General features: G+C 35.4%; 1 protein-coding gene across 5 annotated transcripts in view; it reads left to right on the forward strand.

The window, feature by feature from the left end:
* ZNF521 (zinc finger protein 521) overlaps window positions 1-23,156 on the forward strand; it is a 265,922-nt gene that overhangs the window by 132,378 nt on the left and 110,388 nt on the right. For all 5 annotated transcript variants that reach the window (XM_039844117.1, XM_039844124.1, XM_039844100.1 and 2 more), the window contains one exon: window positions 6,752-6,836. In XM_039844117.1, coding sequence (XP_039700051.1) covers window positions 6,752-6,836 — 85 coding nt within the window. The remainder of the gene's footprint in view (window positions 1-6,751; window positions 6,837-23,156) is intronic.

Consider the following 23,156-nt stretch of genomic DNA (forward strand, 5'->3'; position numbering starts at 1 on the left):
AAACAGTTTATATAGTATTCCATTGCATCCCCATAATAACCTGTCAAATAAAGAGTAATAAAGGTAGTTACTATTTAATGCAGACATGCTGCATGCTAGGCATGGTACTAAGCACTTTTGTATAGTTCTCACTTGCTTCTCACATCAACTGCAAGATCAAAGTTTTATTATTTTTCATTTGCATGGAAGGAAACTAAGACTCAGGGTCATTACATTATTTGTCACACAGTTAAATGATGAAGCCACTAAATAGCAACTGATTGCAGAAAGAGGATCCCAAAGTTGCTTTCCTACTAAGACGGTTTCATATACTTGGAATGGTTATTTTATAGCATTATTATACAACATCCTAATTTCAGGGGGTCCCGACTAAGTATGGGACTGGCTTTTCCATGATAGCCACTTCCTAAATTTGGGATTGGTAAAATTGGAGGAAAGGAGGTATGAAGGCTGTGAGACATCATGGAAAAATGGCTCTGTACCTTCATGCTCTGGTGCTCCAAATATATAGCAATGATAGATCAAATATAAAGATAATGGACTGAGTCAACTTCAAAACAGTTCTATGTCTTTGAGATCCAGAAACCAAATTTAAAAACTAAGCGGTTATCGGAACTGAAGCCAGGGATCTGTTGGCTTCCTCTCCAGAAATAAGAAGTGGTAACTGTGATTTAATCTTTATGGGACAAAGTCAGACCCACTGCTTAAAGCAAGGCCTGAGGAGGAACTTCAGTACTCACAGCAGGAGACTAGGGGAAAATTCTATGGTTGATCTGTACCTGGGACTAGGAATTTTCAGCTGGAGAGTTAGAGGTGTAGGAAGAGAAATACAGTTTGGGGACTTTACCCTGAATTTGCCATGTGCCCGGTCTGTGATTTTACTCACAATATCTCCTATATGCCTGCAGTGCAGCAGATACGCAGGAAATGGCCTGTGAGACCTTGCCTGGTCTGGCCTTTTAGAAGCAACAGCAAGACTATTGGAAAGGGAGGAATGAGCACATAGGAAAAAATCTTTCACCACAAATGGGCTGCAAACCAAGATTCCAAAATATGTGCATGAATCTGTTAGTCAAACAGCAAACAAACAAACGAACACAGACAAAACCCAACTGCTATGAGACCAAGATTCCACTCCAGAAGAAATTAATTATATGGAACAGTCTGACAAAGACTTTGAAGTAAGTATGTTTAGAAGCTCAGAAGTAGATGAAGGTATGATTTCCAAAAAGAAAGACAAAATTTGATACAAATCCAAGTAGAAAACATACAAGAGCACTTGTATGTTTAAAATTGGAAATGTTAGAAATGAAAAAATAGTCACTGAAATAAAAGTTTTTGTAGATAGGACAAACTTGAAACTGGACACCAGAGAAGAGAATATCAATTGTTTCTAAGAGTATAGAGAAAATCACCTAGATCAGAACATAGAGGACAAACTGATTTTTAAAATATGAATGAAAGAGTGATCAAGATACATGGAGGATAGTCTGAAAGACTCCAATCTTTGTCTAATAAGTGTTCCAGTAGAAGTGAATGGAGTATGAAAAACTGAAGAAATGATCACTGAAAATTTTCAGGAGAGACATACATGAGCTCTTGGATTGAAATTGTTCTTTCAATATTGAGCAGGACAAATAAACAAAACTATGGTTAAAATCATGGCAATAAAACTTGAGGACCCTGAGCGCAAAGAGAAAGTCTTGCAGTAGACAAAGTGACTTTGAGGAGCGAGTTCTACCCTATGGATCTGGGTCAAGGATCTGGGACTGGGAGCCTAAGGTGAAGGTGGCCAGAAACTGTTCCTTCACTGGCATTCTATTCTCATACCATCCCTAACCTTCTCAAAGACCAAAGCACTACAGAATTCTAAGGAGAACCTTCTTTCAAAATGTACCCAAAATGCAATTGTAGATTGACCTACAAACGATCAGAGTATAAACTGTGTTAAAACCCAGTGGGTGGGAAGTAGGGTAGAATACTGACCTTGGTTATAGTATTTTACAACCTGCATGACTTGGGACAACTCAATTAATCTGTAAATAAGGATAATAATCCCTCCTTTATCTACTCTCCCAGTTTTGTTACAAGTGAATTTTATGCATACGAGTTCTTTAGAGGCTCTAAAGCATGATAGAATTGTAAGAAATAATAATTATTTTATTATAGAATTGAATGGAAGCTATGGTTTCTGGCTTCTTAGAGTTTATACATTAGATTTATAACAAAAAAAAATTCTCACCAAAAAATACAGAAATGTTTGCAAAGCTACTTATAACAACTAAGCACAAGTTATTTTTGTGCACACTAAGTGCAGAGGTATAAAACGAAAACGGATAGAGTTACCAGGTTAGATTTAATATTTTAAAAAAACTAAAACTAATGTGAATTATCCTATCCATTCAGTCCCACTTTTTGTTATGAAAATGTTCAAGTATACACCTAGATTTAATAATTATTCACATTTAACCATACTTGCTTTATCTATATGTGACTTTTTTTCCTCTGGATCTCTTGAAATTACAAACATCATGCCATTTCACCCCTAACTATTCAGTTCGCTTCTCCTAACAAAAAGGACATTTACTCACATGCTCACATATCGTTGTCAAATCTAACAAAGTTAGCAGTAATTCCCCCAAATGGCCTAATAACCAGCCGATATTCAGATTTCCCCAATTTCCTCAAAACCCTTTTACATCTGTTTTCTCTCCAAATCAGGATCACTCATTGCATCCATGCACATATTTAGTAGTTAAGTCTTTTTAGTCTCTTTCATCTGATAACAGTCTCTCCACATTTTTCCCCCATGACATTGACTTTTTGAAAATCACAGGCAGAGAACATTCTTTATTTGTGTGAAAGAATGTTCTGGATTTGTGTAATTCTTTTTTTTCTCAAAGTAATGCTTGTTCCTCTATTCCTACATTTCCTGAAAACTGGAATGTTCAGTCTAAAGGCGTGATTACTTTCTAGTGTACATTTTAGATATGAATACTTTATATTGCACTACCTTGAGAGGCACATGTCAGGTTGTCCCATTATTAGTAAGACTAAGCTAAATAGTCTGGTTACAAAGAATACCACAGATGTTATCTACTGTAGAGTTACATCTGTCTCTTTCATCAAAGAATGAAAATTGAGTATCTCAGAACAACCTTTCTCCTAATAGTTAATTTTAGCATCCATTAATTATTATCCTGGGTCATTTTATTTGGCATTGCAAGTAGTGAATTTCTAATTCTGTCATCCCTCCTACTGTCAGTCTTTCATAAAGAAGAGTTTTCCCTCACCAAATGACCATGAACTACACTTCCTCCCAAAAAAGCTTGGTGCTTCTGTGCCTTTAATTGCCAATTTTCAGAACAAGAACTTCATTCATAGTCACTTCCGATGGTGGCAACTGAGGTTTTTTTTTCCTTTTATGTTTTTAAAGATTACTATAAAATCATTGATTTTTTTTATACTCAGTGTTTTGTTTTTTAAAAAATCAAAGCAATTTACAACTACAAAGTATAATTTTTTTTTTTAATTTGATGAGACTAAATGTGAAGCATAAGTCCTAATGGAATATAGATTGAATGGAGGCAGCGGGGGTTAATCAGAATGTTTTTTTAAGTATACATTATTAAAGATCCTAATCATTTTTTTTTTAATTTATGAGATGCTCTTTTCTGAAAGTCTCTGAGTACCTTAACCACAGTCTAACTGAAAACAAGAATGTCAAAAAGGCACATTTAAATTGTTCTCAAAATCAATCAAAAATAATGAGGTACTAGGAAAAAGTTGTATCCTTGATAATTACATCTATCAGTATCAGAAAACAAAAGAGAACAATCTGGAAATGACAACCCCACTCCCAAGTAGCACATTAAAAAAGGCTAATGAAAAAAGTCTCTTTTAAAAAACTGTACTAAATTAGCATTTCAAGTCAATTGACAACTTAAGCGTTGATAAAGGCCAATCTGGGGCCCAAACAATGGAAGTTCTGTTTCTACTTTAATCTGCTTTTAAAAGAAATGATCTCACTTGACTTTTTTTGTTGTCTTCTATATAAAGTAATTGTCCTAAAGGAGGCGACAGTCCTGCTGTACTCTGCAAGGGTCAGGGCACCCCTGGAGTACTGTGCTTAATTTGGGGTTCTAGTTGTTAAAAGGTTGACCTGAAAGAAAGTAAACAGAATGGTGAAAGTTTGATGCATTTCTTACACTATACCTATTTTCAGTCTGAAAAGGGGTTACTATCACTGTCATAATAGACAAGAGGTTCAACCTGCTCTTTATAGCTCCAATGTTGAGTTAGGACTAGTGGGTGAAAGTAGCACAAAAGCAGATTTGAGCCTAGAATTAGGAAGAATTCCTTCATAAACTCAGCTGAATAAAACTGGAATGGATTTACCTGCAAGGGAGCAAACTCCCCAAGGCCAACTCTATTCAGAGGTTATATATAATCACTTAAAGATGATACATGAGTGGGCGAGGCAGGAGGGTTCTCTCAAATATTTCGCCGAGTCTATAATTATAATAAGGGATGCTTTAAAAGTCATTTCAACTTACGTTTTAAATAAATATAGAGGGTAAAATTGAATTTTATACCATGGCTTTAAAAAGAAAACCTTAGCATACCCAAATTTGCATATCATTGCTTTGCATTGTTAAAAAATGTGAGGTGTGTAGTGAGGGGAAGTACAAGCTACACATTTTAAGATCATGGTACATTGTTGTTGATCACATTAAGTTCTATTTCATCTAGCCCCAAATTTCAGAGCTTCTAGATAAGAACACGACTTTTTTAAAAAAGGTAGAAAGTAACATTTTAAGTACTGTCTTAAGGGTAGAATTAGTATTTGAATTATTAGTAGTGACAAAAGCATTTTCTTTCAATGATAAAAGAAAACATATATATAGATCTTCAAATGTGTCAGTTCATTTTGAAGGTAGTAGTAAGTGCTGGTATTTTATTATTTTGGCTTGTCAAGTGATTTTATTCTTTATTATTAGGCCAGGAAAAAAAAGCCCTAGTTTATTCTGCCAACATCTTCATCAGTCATCATTTTTGGAGACAGTTTTCGACATATTGTATGTTTTACTGTGCTAACAAGAGAAAAGACTAGCCATTAAGTTTATGTTTCTTTGTTTTTCAGCAAGGTCACATATCAGGAATAATGCTAGAAGTATGCTAATAAACAATATATAATGTAGGTCATCTGGGAGTAAGAAATATTTTCTAACTAGTTCTAAAGGGAAATATTGTTAAAAAAGGGATAGATGTTATTTATGCAACACGTGTTGCTCTATATGTCACCATCAAAAGCATCTTGTAAACAGCTCAGCACAGTAAATCTTCCTTGGTGATTGTCAGGGTTTTTCAAGTCTGTGTTAGATTTAGATTCAGCACACTCAATTCACAATATGCCTAATGTACAAAGCCCGTTAGATTATTTAAAAAGCTTCCATTAGAAATATATCTACACTTCTGTGTTTTAGAAGGAATATCATCGTCTGCTGCAGAAGCAAATACTACGTTGATTGACAATAATTAAGAAAATTTTATATTAATGACATTTATAGTTTTAATTGCTCATGAAATGACACTAAATTTTTGTGCTTAATTTTGATTTTGTTGAGTTCTTTAACATTAATTGCAATTTACAGACTGATATTTCCTATTGCTACCATTAGTAAGTCAATTTTATATGACTACAGACGGATTGGTGATTATATAAGAATGCCTTGACAAACTTTCATCGATGTGATTTTACAAATGTTATTTTCTCATGTTTGGGAGATTTTCAGAATGGCTTATTTCATAATGGTTTATTTTGTTTTCTGAGATGGTTTTTAATTGTAAATAACAAGTTTCATCATAAAGGAATTTATATAACTGTTCTGGAAAACAGCCCATACTTTATTTATTGAGTTCATCTAATATGTATTGAGCCATATGGGGGACACAATAATAAAGATAGGAAATCATAAAGGCTGCTTTATTTTAGAGCCTAACATCTAGTACCAAGAGAGCTTATTTCTCTTCCCAGCTATAGGGCACTGTGATATCAGGCAAATCTTTTTACTTCCCTGGGCCTCAGTTTCTTTACTTATGATACAAGAATTATAATAAATCCTGCTCTATCCACTTCACAGCATTGTTACATAAAAAGATAAAATGGTTTTAGAATGTTCAACATGATATGAGATTATATCATGATTTCTTTATAGAAAATATGTATTTAAATGTTAGTACTTAGCAATTTCTGAAATATCTAGATTTCAGACTTCAGCTAAAAATTGTGATCTCTACATCTCTTAGCTAGATTCCAATGAATCTTAGTTTATTGGCCATTTTACTTAGGGATATCTAGAAGCAACACCACAGTTATTATAGTTGGAATGAAAATCTGACCTTCAAAGACATTGGTTTCTGAAACTCAGCTGTGTGTTACAGATTTCTTTTTTAATGCCAAATTCAGTTTATGAGTTTTGAAATTTTAAAAAATATATTATTCCATAATTATGTGTGTTCATTTCTTCCAAGTGTTTGCAGCTTAAAGTTTAGTGTTGGGGCCAAGTCACAGGGTCTTAGTAAGGAACTCGTGGAACTTTGCCCAAGCAGCCCCATAGTATTTTAGTTAGCAACCTATGTTAAGACTAGCATCTCAAAAAAAAGCTTTGAGTAGGGTTGTTGTTGTTGTTGTTTTAAACAATAAAAAGTGCAGGTGTCTAAGTAATTCTGTTTATACTTGTTTTCTCAGAAGAAGACCTATCAGTGCATCAAGTGTCAGATGGTTTTCTACAATGAATGGGATATTCAGGTTCATGTTGCAAACCACATGATTGGTGAGTGACGCTCTAAACCTCATTACAGACAGATTTTTCTCCTACTTGTGTACATCAATGCCTATATAATTAAACAGAGTTAAAGATGAATTAATTGTTCAACCATCAATGTTTTACCTAAGCATGATTGATTTTTTTATTACTATTATTAGGCCTGATAAGGCATTAACACATTTTATTTTCTGCAAGGGCTAGTTTAGACTTCTGCAGAGGATTATATATCTACTGCCAGTCAAAACACAGGTGATTAACAAATTAAACTTATAATCATTTTTGCATTATTGAAAACTAACAGGAATGGTTAATGAACTGGATGTTAGCTTTCCATAGAGTTTTAGACAGGTTTTAATTTCAGAAGTTATTATGGTAATGGTACTGCTGTGTGTTGCTTAAGCATCTTCGTATCAAAATCTAATGTGGTGAGTTTTTGTGATAGTGAAACATAAATAATTTAAATTTCGATAAAGTAGTTTTATATGTATGGTTTCAGCAGCCTGGAAATAATCATGATTAAAAAGATCATGTAAAGAATTCAATGATCATTTTTTATTTCCCACCAAATTTTACACAGATCTTTATAAAAGCTGTTTGGGTAAAGATCTCTGAAGTCACTGTAGGGTGGTGTTTTCAGGAATTTTGCATTTATCACATGGACTAGAGCTAAAAGGATAATTTTTTCACTTATTCATAATGTCCCATCATCCCTTAATTCCTCTGGGGTTACCTCCTATGTTTTTTAATTTGATAAGCACTTAGTAATAACACTAAGAGTTTTACCAGCCAATTAAACTTTATCAAGCAGATCTTCTTCTACTAGTAAAATGATAATTACTATTACTTTATACTATTTTTGTTACTCATTTGATTTTTATACTATGAGTTTTCTATTTCATACTCATTTCATGGTATTTTATAACACCATAAATAATTGTGATTTTATATAAAAAGTCTGATAAACCTCTTATTATCAAACAGGAAAGAAAATTCAACATTTCAGACTCTGAACTTATTTTCAGGAGTAAACGAGTTTTATTATACACTAATCAGCAGCATTCTAAGAATGTCCAGTGGAAGGGTTGCTCGAATTATCATTACTGATCACAAAAAACAACCATAACAAAACTTCTAAGGCTCTTGTAGATACTAATAAAGATAAATTCAGAAGCATGTTAAAAATTGATTTATAGTTTTTCAATAGGATTTGCTTTATAGTTTTCAAATGATGAGTCTTTAGAAGGATTATTGCCTACGAAAGACTAAGTGCTTAATTGTGCAAAATGGACATAACAGCTAAAACATTGATCACTTTATCTCTATATTTTCTAGGTTTAAGTACTAATATTATTAGTGATTTTCTTATACACTAAATAGCATATTCTTAAATGTGACAGAATAATATTGACAACTTTATTAAGTGTTTAAAAGATAATGTCAACATGTAGAGAGATGGAAATAGTGTTTTCTTGTAGTTCCCTTCTATTTTGTATTCCAAAAACACTACTCTACATAAACTCTCAATACTGCTTTTTTTTTTTTGGTGGGGGGGGCGGGGAGGCGCAACAAGTTAGGAAAAAATGAATTATTCTTGCCAAATGATGAATGTTAATATTTTTATCTGTTTATTTCTTGAGTAGAGTTTATCGGTGCCAATCATTTATGATCCTGCTTCATGCTGCAGTTTTACATGGGCTTTCGTGAAAACATATCTTTGCAGCTTATGGAAAATTTAGTGAAACTTTGTGGGTCAGGCTTCTGATTAGTTTTATTCTTTGTAAATTTATTTTGGTTTTGGATTTATCATTTATCCCAGGACCCAGATGAACCAATTGAATATATTTTTCACCAGAATATTAATTTGTGTATATGTGGAATCTGATTTGAATGTTGGTGATGAGAGGACTTTCTGATTTTCCAGTTTTAGTATCATTTGTCCATCACGTTCATTGGTGTGTCCTGGTCCTTCTTTTTAAATTGCTTTATATCTTTCCTTTTGTATTTCTCTCAAATTCCTTGTGTCGTTAATGCTTTCCCAAGGCTTCTCCCCCTCTGCCTTATGTTAGATTGATATGACACTCACCTCCTCTTGGGATCTAAGCATTTAACAATTCACCTTCCACCAGAGAAACAAATTTTACTCCTTTTCACAGAGGACCTAGTTATTTAATATTCATGCTATTTTTAATAATAAAATATGTAATTCCCTTGCACTAGAGGCCTAAACAAATGAATAGCATCCATTTAATTGTCCTATCTGTTGACCATGCATTTAAGTCCTTAAACTCCCTTCATATTGTTAATATCTAGAGAGAGAGAAAATGTGTAATGGGAGGATGTCACAAAGGCTAAGATATCCTTTTTTAAAATCCCAGTGTGATACTTAGTCTTTCAAATGAGGAAGGCAGCATTATTTTGTTGGCTAAAATACCTCCATTGAGGGTAGGTATTTTTAGGTTGTGTATCTGCGTATGTTTTTTGTATAATCAAAAAACAATCTCAACTAGACATTTAGCAGGGAAGAAGGATTAGAGACTATCTGAAAAGCCTCTTACTATTTTTGCTAAGAGGGTATATAGTGTTTTTGCAGATTTCGTTTCATTTCAATCATTCGAAGAAAGGATTATGTCACCTGATGGAAAAAAAATGGCCTGCAGATGACCAGTGAGGTGTAACTTTAAATTTCTTCTTAAGCCAAGTGATTTACATGTGCTTATATATAACACACAATATTTTAATGCAATTTTAATATCAGGCAACCTCCACACTTCTTTCTGGATATGCTGGTCTCAGGCTATTGGCCAGGGACATTTGTGAAAGGAAAAGCATCGATGTTTCTAGCAGGTACATGCTAGAGACGCTCTGCTTAAGTGCCGTTTTGTAACTAGGTGTGGACATATGGTCCGAGTTGCAGAAATAATTACTCAATAAAAATGCTTAGAGATTTGACATATATCTATTACGGAAAAAAAGAAAACCTCACTCTCTACCACATTTGACACAGTTTTCAGTAAGAAATCAGACCAGTGACTATTTGGGGGTTTCTTTTCTTCTTTACACACACACACACACACACACACACACACACACACACACACACACACAACTACAAAACATTTTAACAGCTTGCCTGGGGAAAAGACTTCCCTCTTTCAAAGTCTGCACAGATGAGAAAATTTTTCTTGTTTTCCTTTGTTCCTTTCACATAGTTTACATTGGCTTTTGACCTGAGAATATAGAAAGAAGCCATTGTGTATTATGTCCTTTAATTCATTATTCACCCGGTCTCTTTCTATCAGCATAGTAAATATTTATTGTTATTTTCCTCTTTGAGTTTTCTGTTATTATGATTATTTGGTATGGATTAGCACAGATAGAAATGGAAACCAGAGAATTTAAATGTGTTTAACCCAGCAAAGGGATTGCCTCATATAAAATTATGAGGCTCAACAGCAGTAGAGTAAATTTGTAAGTGCTCAGAATAAAGGGCCGTTAGGCATGCGATGATATAAAGAGATGACATTGCCAAGAACTATTTATGAGGAGCTTAATTTTTTCACTCTGATAATTCTTGACCAATAATTACCAGCCTCTAATTATCTATTTTAGTTAGAAAGAAATTTCGATCACTACGGAGGTTGGCATTGCAACTAGCGCATAAATCCCCAAAGAGACAAATGTGTTCCAAACAGCCACAAACAACTGTCTCATGAAACACAGTGAGCAAATTGCGAGCGGCTGGTGGTAGACAACCAGCAGTACACTCACCATCGAAGGCCAGTCAGCTTGACAAAGAAATGATCAAAGGGGAGAAATGCCATTATCCTTGGAAACGATTTCTTCAGTCATGGACTTTGGAGGACAAGTGGTCAGGATATAGCTATGGCCATTTTCAGCCTTCCCTTTCAAAGTTCTTGGATGGAGAATATGAAGGGAATGGGTACTAGCCATTTACCTAAGAATTATTTTTAAAACTTTACTTAGAAATTATTAGTTAATGTTTTATTTTTTTCATATTTTTTGTTTGATCAGAAAGGCCTGTGTTGTGATGGCAAAATTGTACCTAAGGCGGCATAGTACCCTGTTTTGTGAAAGAAATAGGAAAATCCAGAAATAATCACTAATAAACTTGTCCTAGATGCATCAAGAGTGATGCCTAGAGCATTTAGGGGAAACAAATATATTTATCTTTTAGAAAACCAAACTAGAATTTAGGACTACTGATGCAAAGATATTGACTATTTTTATTCAAATTCTCATACTCAGTATTTTATAGATAGTGACAAATTTTTAAAAGACCATGAAAAGATTCATGTCTTCTTCAGTGCATGTGAGAAGATATGTACCATATGTGTTATGTTACATGTGATATATATATGTGGCAAGTGACATTCATACCTTCTGCAATCTGCTTGATGCCTAAGGTCACAAATGGCATTCTTTTCTTTCTACTTCTTTAGTGGATGATGCGCTATGTGACTAATCTTCATTATAGTTTTGTGACATTCAGTATCACCTCTGAAACATTTCAGCTTGAGTGCTCTTGCTTTAGAATAGACTAACACCAATATTTTGAGGTCTGTAGTGGTTTTGGATTTTATATATGTTAAGGGGAAATATCTAAAGATATGGATCTCTGCATAGGATGATAAAGGGCCATGTTACCCTTTAAACTCTGTGTTCATTGGCTGCTTTAAAAAAAAGAGAATAGAAATAAATCTACAATCATGCATATGTGTGTGGGTATATATATTATGCATATCCCTGCACTGTCCTAAAAAGCTCAGTCATTAGTTTCTTTGGTGTTTACAGTAATTCTAAACGAGAAAGATATTGAATTTTTTGAAAGTCATCTTCATGCGATTGCTTGCAAAAGTCAGAGAATTAAGAAACAAGCATTTGGTGTTATATATGATGAAATGCTGGCTTATTTCATCAAGAGCTGGATTTAAAAAGATGAAATCTGGGCAGTTTAATGGTAACAGAAAGCTACCCTCATGTGGGCAATGCTGGCTTATTTGAAAAGCCCATAAAGGGTTTCTACATGGACCATACAAAAGGGATACTTTCTCTTTAATAGCCATCTGTACAGGAGAGATGAGAAGTGGGCCAGGTCATCTCTCCTCAGCTGTCATGATATTAACGTAGGTAATGGAGCAAGCTCGGCGTTCTGCTGGGTGTTGTTTTTCATAGATGTTCATCGATTTACACAGATAATTCTATTTATTTCTTAGAGTTAGTCCAAGTGAACCAGGCAGAATAACAAACACCAAAGCATTTCAAATGACTTTATCTTTGTTTGTAACGTAACTTTTGTCTAAAAAATGGTGTCGCACCTACTGTGCAGATGGCTGCATGATTTGTAAACCAGCCAAAACATTTAAACAAATGTGTGATCTGGGGATAGATTAAATAAAGGATAAAATGGAGTGTGGGCCACAAATTCTAATAATCAGATGATTTTAAGTTGTGTGCAGTGTGGAGTGATGGTCACAGTGATAGCAGGGAAAGCTTGCCAATGACAGCAAGGTGCCTTATAGATCTCAGGATGGAGCCCGTGGCCTGGTATGCCTCAGTTTGAGAACCACACATTTGCTGTACAGCTGGCAGCTCTGTATGGGGACATCAGATAAAACTTATGTAAAATGAAGTGTTATTGCTTAGTATGAAATTGTTCAGAGAGGGAATTTGCAGACAGTAACTGAAAACAGAATTCATGGTACCAATGAAGCAGACTGTAAATATGAAGAGGGTTTAATTATCTGCGCAATTTAACAAAAATTCAAGATGTATTCAGAAAGGACATACAGAGGCATAAATAGAACACAGCTATACTGTTTACTGAGTGCAAAGCGGGGCCACAGGAACTTATCAAGGCTCCTCTCAGGTCAGCCTTCCTAAAAACAAAGACAATTAAAAAGAAAATGGAAGGAAAAGAAAAAAACCTTTCTTAAACATACTTTTTGGAATAAGACACAGTTTTCAAGAGCTCGCGTTTGGTTATTTGGATTCTTATTTCTTCAGCTTTTTAAGAAAATCTTTGAGCCTATCAATTTCAGGGCATTTATCTTTGTTTTGTGTTTTAGCCTGCCTCTAGCAGCTTTGATTTACAAGAGTAAAAAAATACTTGCAGACAGTGGAGTTTCTAATTTACAAGCCCCTAACATAGCCTCTTAGACATTTCTTGTGCTGTTGATTTTCCATGAGACTGAGGATTCTGACTGAGCCCACAGACAGATTGAAGATTCAGTTTCTCGTTACTTTTTAGAACACACTGCCCTTAAAGAGGCCTCAGAAGAATGTGGCTCTGGGCCAGAATGACTGGATGCCAGCCTTCCTTCCTAGGCTCCATACAGAGACACTGGGGGGAGAGTCTGTGCCAGATGGATAATTCCATGTGACTAGCGGAGACACAATGGCGGGGCTTCTGCCTCTCATTTTGCCCTCACCTTTGACTCGCTGTAGAACATGCCACGAGTGTATCTGTTTTTCACTCACCATCTGATATGTTTATTATCAAATGTGGGTATCTGTTTCTGAATGAAGTTTGCAAAACATTTCTGAATGGAGGGCACGGAATGTATCAGCAGTAGATTAAAAGCCAGATCCCTGTGTGCACACACATGTCCATGTACACATATGCATTGTGATCTATTTTTTACAGGATCAGTTCAGACATGTAAAAAGAAAAGGTCTCTCATGACCTATTTCCATAGATTATTTCCTAGTTTCAGGGACATTAATAGCAGTAAACAAAGGAAAGGGAGCCAATGTGGAGAGTGGGTGTCGAACTTCAGCTGCTCATATTGTTGCATTTGGTGAGCTGATGGGGCTTCATAGGTCACCTTTAGAATTATGCCTATGACAGCAGTAGCTACCTGCCAAGATTGCAAGGTATCTCACAGCTCTCAGGATGGTGTCTGTGGCCCGGTAGGCCTCAGTTGGAGGGGTACACATTTGCTGTACAGCTGGCAGCTCTGTATGGGGCAGCCGTGTGGGCTGTTAGGGAGCTGGAAAGGAGACAAGCATGAAATTTCTTCTAACCCCAACTCTGTTTTTCTGTACTGTTGGCTGCTTCTCAGTTCCTTGACAAAAAAACCAATCAGGCACCCTTTAATCCGCCTGTGATTACCACTGGTATAAAAAGAGAAGCATAATGAGGAAAAATGCCTCGTTTTGTTGCCTTCAAAAGCCAACAAATTGGAGTTAACTTGACAGGAAGTGGCTTAATAATTAGATTATTTATTTATTCCTGACACATATCCCCCTGTTACTAGTCTCAGGAGACCCTGTAGATGGTACGATTTTCAAGCTGCCATTACTTCGCTGTCTTCTGTGAACAAAGAAGCTACTGTCTATCAGTCAATTAAATGCACTCTTTAAGCAGAGGCTGCGAAGTCCTCAATGGAGGGCGCCCTGGGACATTGCGGCTGATGATTCCTTTCTCTGTACTGTACATCACACTCTCAACTACAGTCCCCACAGAGATGGAATAAAGTCATGCATTAAAATATCACTTGTTGATTTGTTTGCTAATGAAGAGCCATTGAAATGTTTGTGTATTTCTATGGCAAAATTGTTGATAAAAGGGTCTACTTGCCTGCATATCTTAGTTCATCTGCCGTGAGTGCTTATTTAAGAATTATTAAAATTAAAGTCAACAAACAACTGAATAGAAAAAAAAAAAAAACAGCCCTGAGATAACAGTTTTCTTACTATTTTCATCCGATTAAGTGAATAAAGGCAGGAAAAATAGAGAGATGGTGTCATTTCAATCCCTTGCTTACATTGTATTAATCCAAACAACTTGTTTCCTCTGACATAAAAATGTAAGTCTTTTTCAGAGTATCTGGGAGCTACACCTTTTAAGTATTGAAAGATATTGGAATCCATTTGTGAGAATAACGTACTTAGAAATTTTACTTTTTTCCTTTAAGATGAACGGCATTTTTTAGCAATCTCTCTAAATCAGTGAATATGCACAGGAGTTTCTCTCGGGAACATAGTGGGGGCTTTACAACCAAACTAATAAAACGTCTCTGATGTATCAGACGTCATCTCACAGCCACATGGATTGTACAGACGCGTGATTTTCCTTCTCCGTATGTTGCTTTTCCTTTTTCTTTTCTTTAGCATTACTTTATTTCCACCTGAGTGGTGGTGACTTTTCAATCGGTACTTAGTCAAGGTTTTTATTTCTTAATATATTTATCAACTCTTTACTACTTACTGTTTACTATGTACAAAGCATGTCTTTGCTGGACTTCTTTGGCTCCCATTAATTGGTTTTATATCTTAAGAGTACATGTGTTATTAGTTTGGGGGTCTAGCAGTCTAGGCTGAAAAACTCCCATAATGTAATGACAGTCCTCTGATGAAATATTTACCTATGTCTCTGTCATTTAAAGGGATAAATTTGGAATTTAAACCAAGGCCACTGAATATTGAAAAGTGCCCCCTCTTCTTCCCACCAGACTTGGTAAAAAAAAATCATCAAGGCTTTATAGTTTTCATGATTACCTGACAACAGGCTGTAAAGAATTAATTCAAGCCATCATTAGATGGCCATATTCCTTATTTCTACCCTGTTATTCCAAGTCATTTTGTTAGAAAAAGCTTAGATACTCGGAGGTGTTCTATAATAGAAAATGAATTTGAAACCCTTTCATTAATTGGTGATTAATATATTTCAGGATTAGTTTAAGCAGGGCCCTACCTCCTGCCCAGTCAAGTATGTTCTGGTTAATATCCAATTATCTGCACCTTCTTAGTTATTATGTCTTAATATTTCGGATATGATAACCAGAAACTTGAGAGTAATGCTAATGAGGAGCATAGAGCAAGAATTAACCAATGACATACTCAATGATCCTTGGTGAAGAAAGAATCTCTTTTTTTTCCCCCTTAACACATTGCTTCAGCATCTTCCCAGCACTGCCTGAAAAGTAAGACCTTCAGCTATAGCAGGCAAGAATCAGAAAATTAATCATTTTCTCTTTAAATAATAGTTACCCGAATGTGCAGTTTTAAAATTCACATAAAAACATTGAGTTCATTTTATGGAGATAAGAATAGGAAGCCAAGAGCCGATTTATATTTTCCAAACAGGAAACATCATGTTCTTCATTTTTTCCTTTTAACAAAGCCACAGTTTTTCGCCTCTTCTAAGGATGTTTTAACTCAGATAATTTGAAATGCCTTTAATATTTCACTAAGGAAATACTTTTCCTTGCTACCTTTTATCCTCTTTGCCCCCCAAATTTATCACCATGTTGTATACGTGCTACAACACTATATTTAATTTTTTTTTTTACAGGTAATTTCACTTATGAACAATCTGACTCAGCTCCCCTAGCAGTGCCTGCTAGGGTGCTATGTGCTGCTTCAAACCACGGAGGTTTAAATAGTGCACTTTGTACATTACCCCTTTATATGCTGTATTGTAATGAAGCAACATCAGTAAATTGCAGTGAAGGGTGATTGTTGCATGGGGATGACTACTACACCTTGGGGTCCATTTGCACCAGATTATTCTTTTTATTGTTATTATTCCTTCCCATCTTCCTTACTCTCTTGCTGCCGAACTTGCCGTTGGCCACCCGTGCAACACAGAGGGAATCTTGAGGAACATTGCAGGCATCTGTTTTTTCTCTTGGGCACATACCAATCACAGTTCAGTTCCGAACCCAGGTAACCTGGTGCCTCTGTGGGTCAAGTTGATGCCACTTTACTCTATTGACTTCGTAGCTAATGTTCCTCATTGCCATGTTCTTAAAAGAACAAATTTATTGTGAATAAATGTCGACTGATTTCTTTTCAAATATTTCATGTAGATGTTATAACTCTATAGTCAGAATGATAACTGATTTGTCCTTTCCCCCAAAAAGGTTTAATAGTTTACAAAGGGACTTCAATGGGATTACTGTTTAAGGAAAAGATTTGTATTTTCAATATCTTCTTGGGTTTCATTAAAACATGGATAAAGTCATTATGAATATTGTATATATTAGTAGTTTCTCTTTTTAAAATAGCCAATTTCCTGCCCCCGACCAACTGCTGTCACCCAATAACTAATAAAAAATAGTGTGGATTTAAGGCAGAGATCTTGTGTTCTTATTGAACAGAATTATGAACAAAGTTTTAGACTAGGGATAATTATGTGAATTTTGGGTGACTGCTAATCCTGCTGTTGTCATGATTTTAGTACCTGTGTCCATTTGTTTCTCCAAACTGTTAGTGCCGCTGTTGTTGTTTTTCTTTTTCAAAGGCTGAGCTACTGTGCAGCATTCAAACGAAAACCTAGAATTAGAGCTGACACACCTTCAATTGAACTATCAAGTCTTTTAAAACTACTTGGCCAGTGACGCCAGTCCAGCGCTATTTGGCCATACACACTTCCGATTGTGGACCAAAGAACATTGATTTTTAGCTGTCATTTCTAGTGCACATACTGAAGAATTGAAATTTAAACCTTAATCCACTCAGTAATGCAATTAATTTTTAATGTGCAGTAATACTAATTGAAATAGCCTGAATTTAGTAAGTCACCACAAGACATTTTCAGAAGCAAGAGTCTCTACTGAGAACTGAGAGGACGGATAATCATTGTTACAGTGTTTACAGGATAGATGCTCACTCTGCAGGCCTCCAGTGGACAGGAAGTTTTCTTTAAATTAGACCATAATATATCTCTTTGTGAACAAAAATATCTTTTCAGAGAGAATTCCTACTTTCTACCCATTGGAATAGGCTAAAGATTTTCTGATTAACTTTTTTTTTTACAGCAGAGTGTTAGTTAAACATATCTTAACGTATATGCAAAAATTATATTAAGCTATTTTTTTTTTAAAGTCATTATGAATAGTTGGAAATGAAGTCATACGGCAACAATGTCACAGTCAAAAACAACATTCTTAATGGGTTATCTCATTACGTGGCATATAGCTGAGATACTCTTTCCAGGTTTGAGAAATACATGTACTTTCTAAGCTGTTTAGGTGTATGTATATTGCTGTGAACCAAAAATACAGCCTACTTTTATTTCAAACTGTGTTCTTTTAGCTTTTACATATGATTTCAAAATGGCCTTTTAAATGTTTTGTGAGGCTTTTTTTTTCCTAGCCAGAGTAAAGCAAATTTTGCACAGTAAAACCAAATAGGTTTCCAGTCATTTCTGCACTAAAAAGGTTCTCTAACCACATTTATCTGCTAGTAAATGAGGACTTTTTAAAATGCATCAGTTCTACTGATGAATGGGCTCTCTGAGTGTTCAAAACGAGCACCAGCATTAAGTTTTTTTTTTTTAAAAAAAGGCAAGCACTGTATATCACGCTTTCATGGCTCTCGCATTATAGTATTTAATAAGGCGATAGTGCTGTTAAATATTTAGTAAAGGTTCCCTCATAACCCTGCCATCTATTCAAATGGAATCTGAAGACATTTTTGCAGCACATAAGTAAAAATGATGGTAGAGAACTTGAAGCAGTCGTAGCGTGGCATATTTTCTAAATGAAGTGCGGGGTAACATGGTACAGATGCATTAAGCAGATTCACACCTACGAAATCCCTAAATCAATTCGCACTCTTTGGATTAAGGGCCCAAACTGGCTTTCATTTTGTCACTGTTAAATCAAAGTACTGTTGGGATTATTTACATAGAGTACTAGAATGGCATTATTTTTTATTTTTTATTTTTTTTAAATCTTACATTGTGATTATTTTAAGCTATATTAGCATCAATTCAGCTTTATAATAGACATTTTCTCTTTTTCACTGAATAAAGAGAAAGGAAGAAAAAGAGATGAGGGAAACTCAACTTATAGTCCATTCAGAGCATATTATCAAATCAAATTGGGGGATAGTAGGTTAAATCTTTTCAGCATCTGTTCTGGGTATACTATGGCAAATACTGAATAATAGATGTTGTACACACTGATATGATGCATAATAGATCATCTTTATCAAGTTTTTCTTGTAAAAGGTGATAGTTATTATCCAAATAACAATAATTGTTCTATTAATCTGAAATGAAAATTGGTTTTTAGGATTCTTATGCGAAAATACTGCTAGTAAATACGATGCTGACATTATTACTGTCATCATGTTGGTGGGTTAGAATTCACATTTAAACCTTTCAGTGCTTAATAGTATTATTAGTTTTGAAGGTATAAAGATAAGGGCTAGTAGCTTGTTCAGATTTGTATGTAAAGTGTTTGGTTCTTCTAGGAGCCTATTTGCTTGATTCTGATTTTCATCCTGTTTTATATGCAGCCAGTGACCACAGTATTCAAACTACACAGAGACACATCTCATCTGTAAAACAGGGCTTACTGATCTTATTTGCTATTTGTATTCTCATAAGAAGAAACATAGTATTCAAATACATTTTGTCTTGAAATTATGTATCTCACAAACATGTTCATATTGAGACTTTCATAATGACGAGTGGATGAAGGAGAAAGCTTTAAATGTACGTGAAGCAGAAGGGAAGAAAAGTGGTACACAGTTGACACACAGGTGTGTTGATACGCAATGCTTGATGTATGTTGACCTCAGGTTACAGGAGTAGAAAATCCCATTTTCCAGCTTGTTTCAAATGTAGTAAAAATGCTGCTTCAGTTGCTTTATGCTACTCACATTGGGAAAGGTGCTTATACTGTGATAATTATCATCAAGGAATATTAATGTGTTCAGCATTTGTAACCCAAAAACTCATTATAGCTTAAGCTGTGCATCATCTGTGAAGAGAGAACTTTGCCAGAATTCGCTCTTCACAGGGGTTGCCTCCTGCTTGCTGTGGAGTGGTCAGAGTGCTGCAAGAGGTCACTCAGGCTATTTTTGAAAGCTGAAGTTTTGCAATTTTTGAATAACTACCTTCTGTCTAAAGAGCTTATCGTTCTTGCCTCAAAATGTCCTCCTCCTAATTGAATGCATACTGAAGTGCAAATAATAATAATGATGATAATAATAAATAATAATAAGTAACTGTGTCTTGTTATGTAGAGTCCAAGAGGGTCGGCACATATATTCCGCACCAGATAATTGAAGTATTGGTGTCTTTTCTTCTGTCACTGAGCAAAGGGACTCATTTACACCAGTCTCCTTAACGCAGGTGCCCTTGGGTTTCAGATAGAAATGCCCCCACTGGGGCTCCACTTCATAGCCCTCTGGCTGGAAATTGTGTAAATAAGTTCGCAGGGTCAGCCGTCCCTTTTCGGCAGCCGTGTCCTTAATTAGTCTGCGACAGTCTTTCTTTTCACGTGAGCCTGCACTGTTCCTGGGGTCACGCCTCTCACATCTAAGACATCTATCTGAAGTATGGATAGATGCTTTCATATGTTTGTTTAAAATTATTCCCTGGGGGAATATTGTCGTGATAGGAAGGAGAATCTCTGGGTGTGTACAGAATCTTATAACTTCATCCGACTAAAATATCTGCTTGGGCAGCTCCGTTATAAATTATCAGTACTTAGTTTCATAAGAATATTGTGCCTTCACCTGAGGTAGACAGCTTGTTGAAAAGGAGCCGTGTGCCTATGATATTTTTATGTGATTAAATCCTATTATTTTTCTCCCCCTGATCCATTGCTTGTCTTTTCCCACAAGTAACATTGCTCTGTGCTGCATGTTATAGTTTGTGTTAGGCAGAGAGCACTAATACTCAGTTCTATCAGGCTGTCTGGCTTTGCAGGACTGCTGTGTTTCTGAGGTCAAATTGTGAACCTGGCCTTGCTCCTGGGAGGACTAGAAAAATATGTTTCATAACTTCCCATAGACCTACAAGAAGTGTAAGAAGGAAAAGCATGAAGCCCATAGGCTCAGTTTAGATGAGCTGTGAGGTTGGAATTCATCAAGCAGAAAAGCTTACTGTTGTTTAGGAAGCTTTCTTATCATGAGGGGTTGCTTACCGAGTAGGTCATAGCTGAGGGCATTGAGGAACAGGGTAATCATTCAAATAGCCCAGCAGGCACAAACACACAAGTTGATAATCTGGAGTAAACTTGCTGAAGTAGAAACTTACTTACCTGTTAAAATCATGTACATGAAGGAATATTGATAAAATGAGTACCTCAAATTTATTGTAGATACTGTGGGCTTATTCCACTGGAAGCAATTTTTTGTTTGTTTGTTTGGTTTGTTCTGTTTTTTTGAATGGGACAGGACCTTTATTTTATGCAGTGGAACACTAATGCCACAAGATGGATTGGTGTGTTGAACCAGAAACATATTCTCAAGAGTTTTGGGCTGCAATGCTGACAGTATAGTCAAGAATTACCATGGTGGCGGATCTTCTGTGAGGATGTAAACTTAATAATCTTTATGAATTTTGAGTAAGTCATAACTCCACTTCCTCATCAAAAGAAACATTATGAAAAGATTGCTTCACAATCCTTCAGACAGTCTTTGCTCTTGTGATAGATGCTATCCTCTTTACCTTGAGGCGTCGGCAATGAAAGTGTTCTTTGCAAGAGAGAAAGGTGTATACTTTAGAAGGAGCAAACTGCATTTTCATGTTTAAGTTCACTATTTGCACTTGATGTTGTGAGATCCAAATGTGACATTATTTCTGTGTCTCCTGCATCATAAGATTGCTGCATTGTGTTGCTGTAGTGCACTGTCACATGGGATAGGGTGACTTTGAAAATCTGGAAATAGTATAAAGTTGCATTCTATGTCCAGGCTGTTTTGATAACTATAACCTCTTTAGTTATCGAAAAAGTTTAGTTTGTCTTAGTAATGATATATTTATTAAAATTATGTGTGAGTGTGTATGTCTTTTAAGGAAAAGTTGTAATCTTCTAAGTGTTTTGGGTTTGTTTAGAGATTTTTAAAAAAATTTAATTTTAAAATGAAAAGATAATTTTAACTTTCTTTAAGTCTGTTTCATCTAATCTATATCTTAAACTATCACATGATATGTTGTAAAGTAAAATTTAAAGTACATTCATTTCAAGGGTCTTAAATTGCATTATGTCTGGTTTCTGAATTCCAATTCAACTTTTCTGTCGGTAACTATGGTTTCCTAATTTTTTTAATGGCTTTTTTTAAGAGAAATTTTTGTAGTGTTTTGTGTATTGAAGTCTGTGTGTATGTATGTGTGTACACATGCACACACATCTATGTGTAGACATAGACACGTTGCCAACCTTTTCCACTAAAGACTGGTGTACCACTCCCTGTCTTGTGTTTAACATGTTTCCAACAGCTTAGAGAGCTGGTATAAAAGGAAATGAAAACCATAGAGCTTGTACTGGAGTCTGACGTTTGAAAGAGAGAGATTGGAAAAGGATATTTTTGGCTTGGCTCCGTTCTTAGACGTGATTGCCGCTTCATTAGGACTTGGAAGAGTTTCCTGTGGTTAAATTTAATCAAATGACTCAGAATAACAAACTTGTACACTCAAAATTCCAGGACAGTTCTGTACATAAAACATGACATGATTTTTCTAAATTTAACACACACACACATACACACACACACACACACACACACACAACATACATACATATCACTACCACCACCAGAAAGTGGTTTGTAAAATGCTGTGTAGTCCTGTCTCAAACCTCATTCTTACTCCCTATTGGTAGTGAATTAATAATTGATCATGTATAGACCTGTAAGTCATGAGAAATCTATTCCAAAAGGTCTGAGTCTTGTTTATTTTTGGTAAGAACCAAAATTTGAGCAAATATGTCTCAAGTGCACTAAATATTGCACTTGAATAGGTATCAGTCATTTATTTTTTGAGATGTGATATAAGATTATTATTATTCCCATTATGCAGAAGAGGAAATTGAGGCTTGAGCAACTGGCCTTACACACAAGGCTAGTGTGCATAGTAGAAGAACACTAACTCACACTTTTTGATGTCCTCTACATTACTTTCAGCGATGCCACAGTAATCTCTTATAAGCACAGGTTGCTCATTTTGGCAGACTCTGCTGAGGTGTCTTCAGAGATTTCTTTGCTATCACTGCATCAAAGCCTGACATTGATTGCATTTTTTAGACAACAAAACTTATCCCTGGTTTAGACAAAATTTTATATTCCCATTAAAAGCAGTAAGTAAGGATTTAGCCTGGTTATTTTTTTCTACTTCTTTAAACCAAACTACTTTGAAAGAGCTAAGGATATTTCTTCTTCAGAATTCTTTGGAAATTGTAGGAAATAGGCAATGAAATGACAAACGTGGGTAAGTTCAGTGTAAATAGGCTTAAGCATAAGATACGGTTTTACGTAAGTACTAACAGATGACTGCAGTATAGGAATGTTTATGGTTCTGCAAAATAGCCCTTGGTTATGTTCATATCTTTTTGAAAGGTGAGG

This window comes from Pteropus medius, unplaced genomic scaffold (genome assembly GCF_902729225.1).
Source record: "Pteropus medius unplaced genomic scaffold, Ma_sr-lr_union100, whole genome shotgun sequence".
Taxonomy (NCBI): Eukaryota; Metazoa; Chordata; class Mammalia; order Chiroptera; family Pteropodidae; genus Pteropus; species Pteropus medius.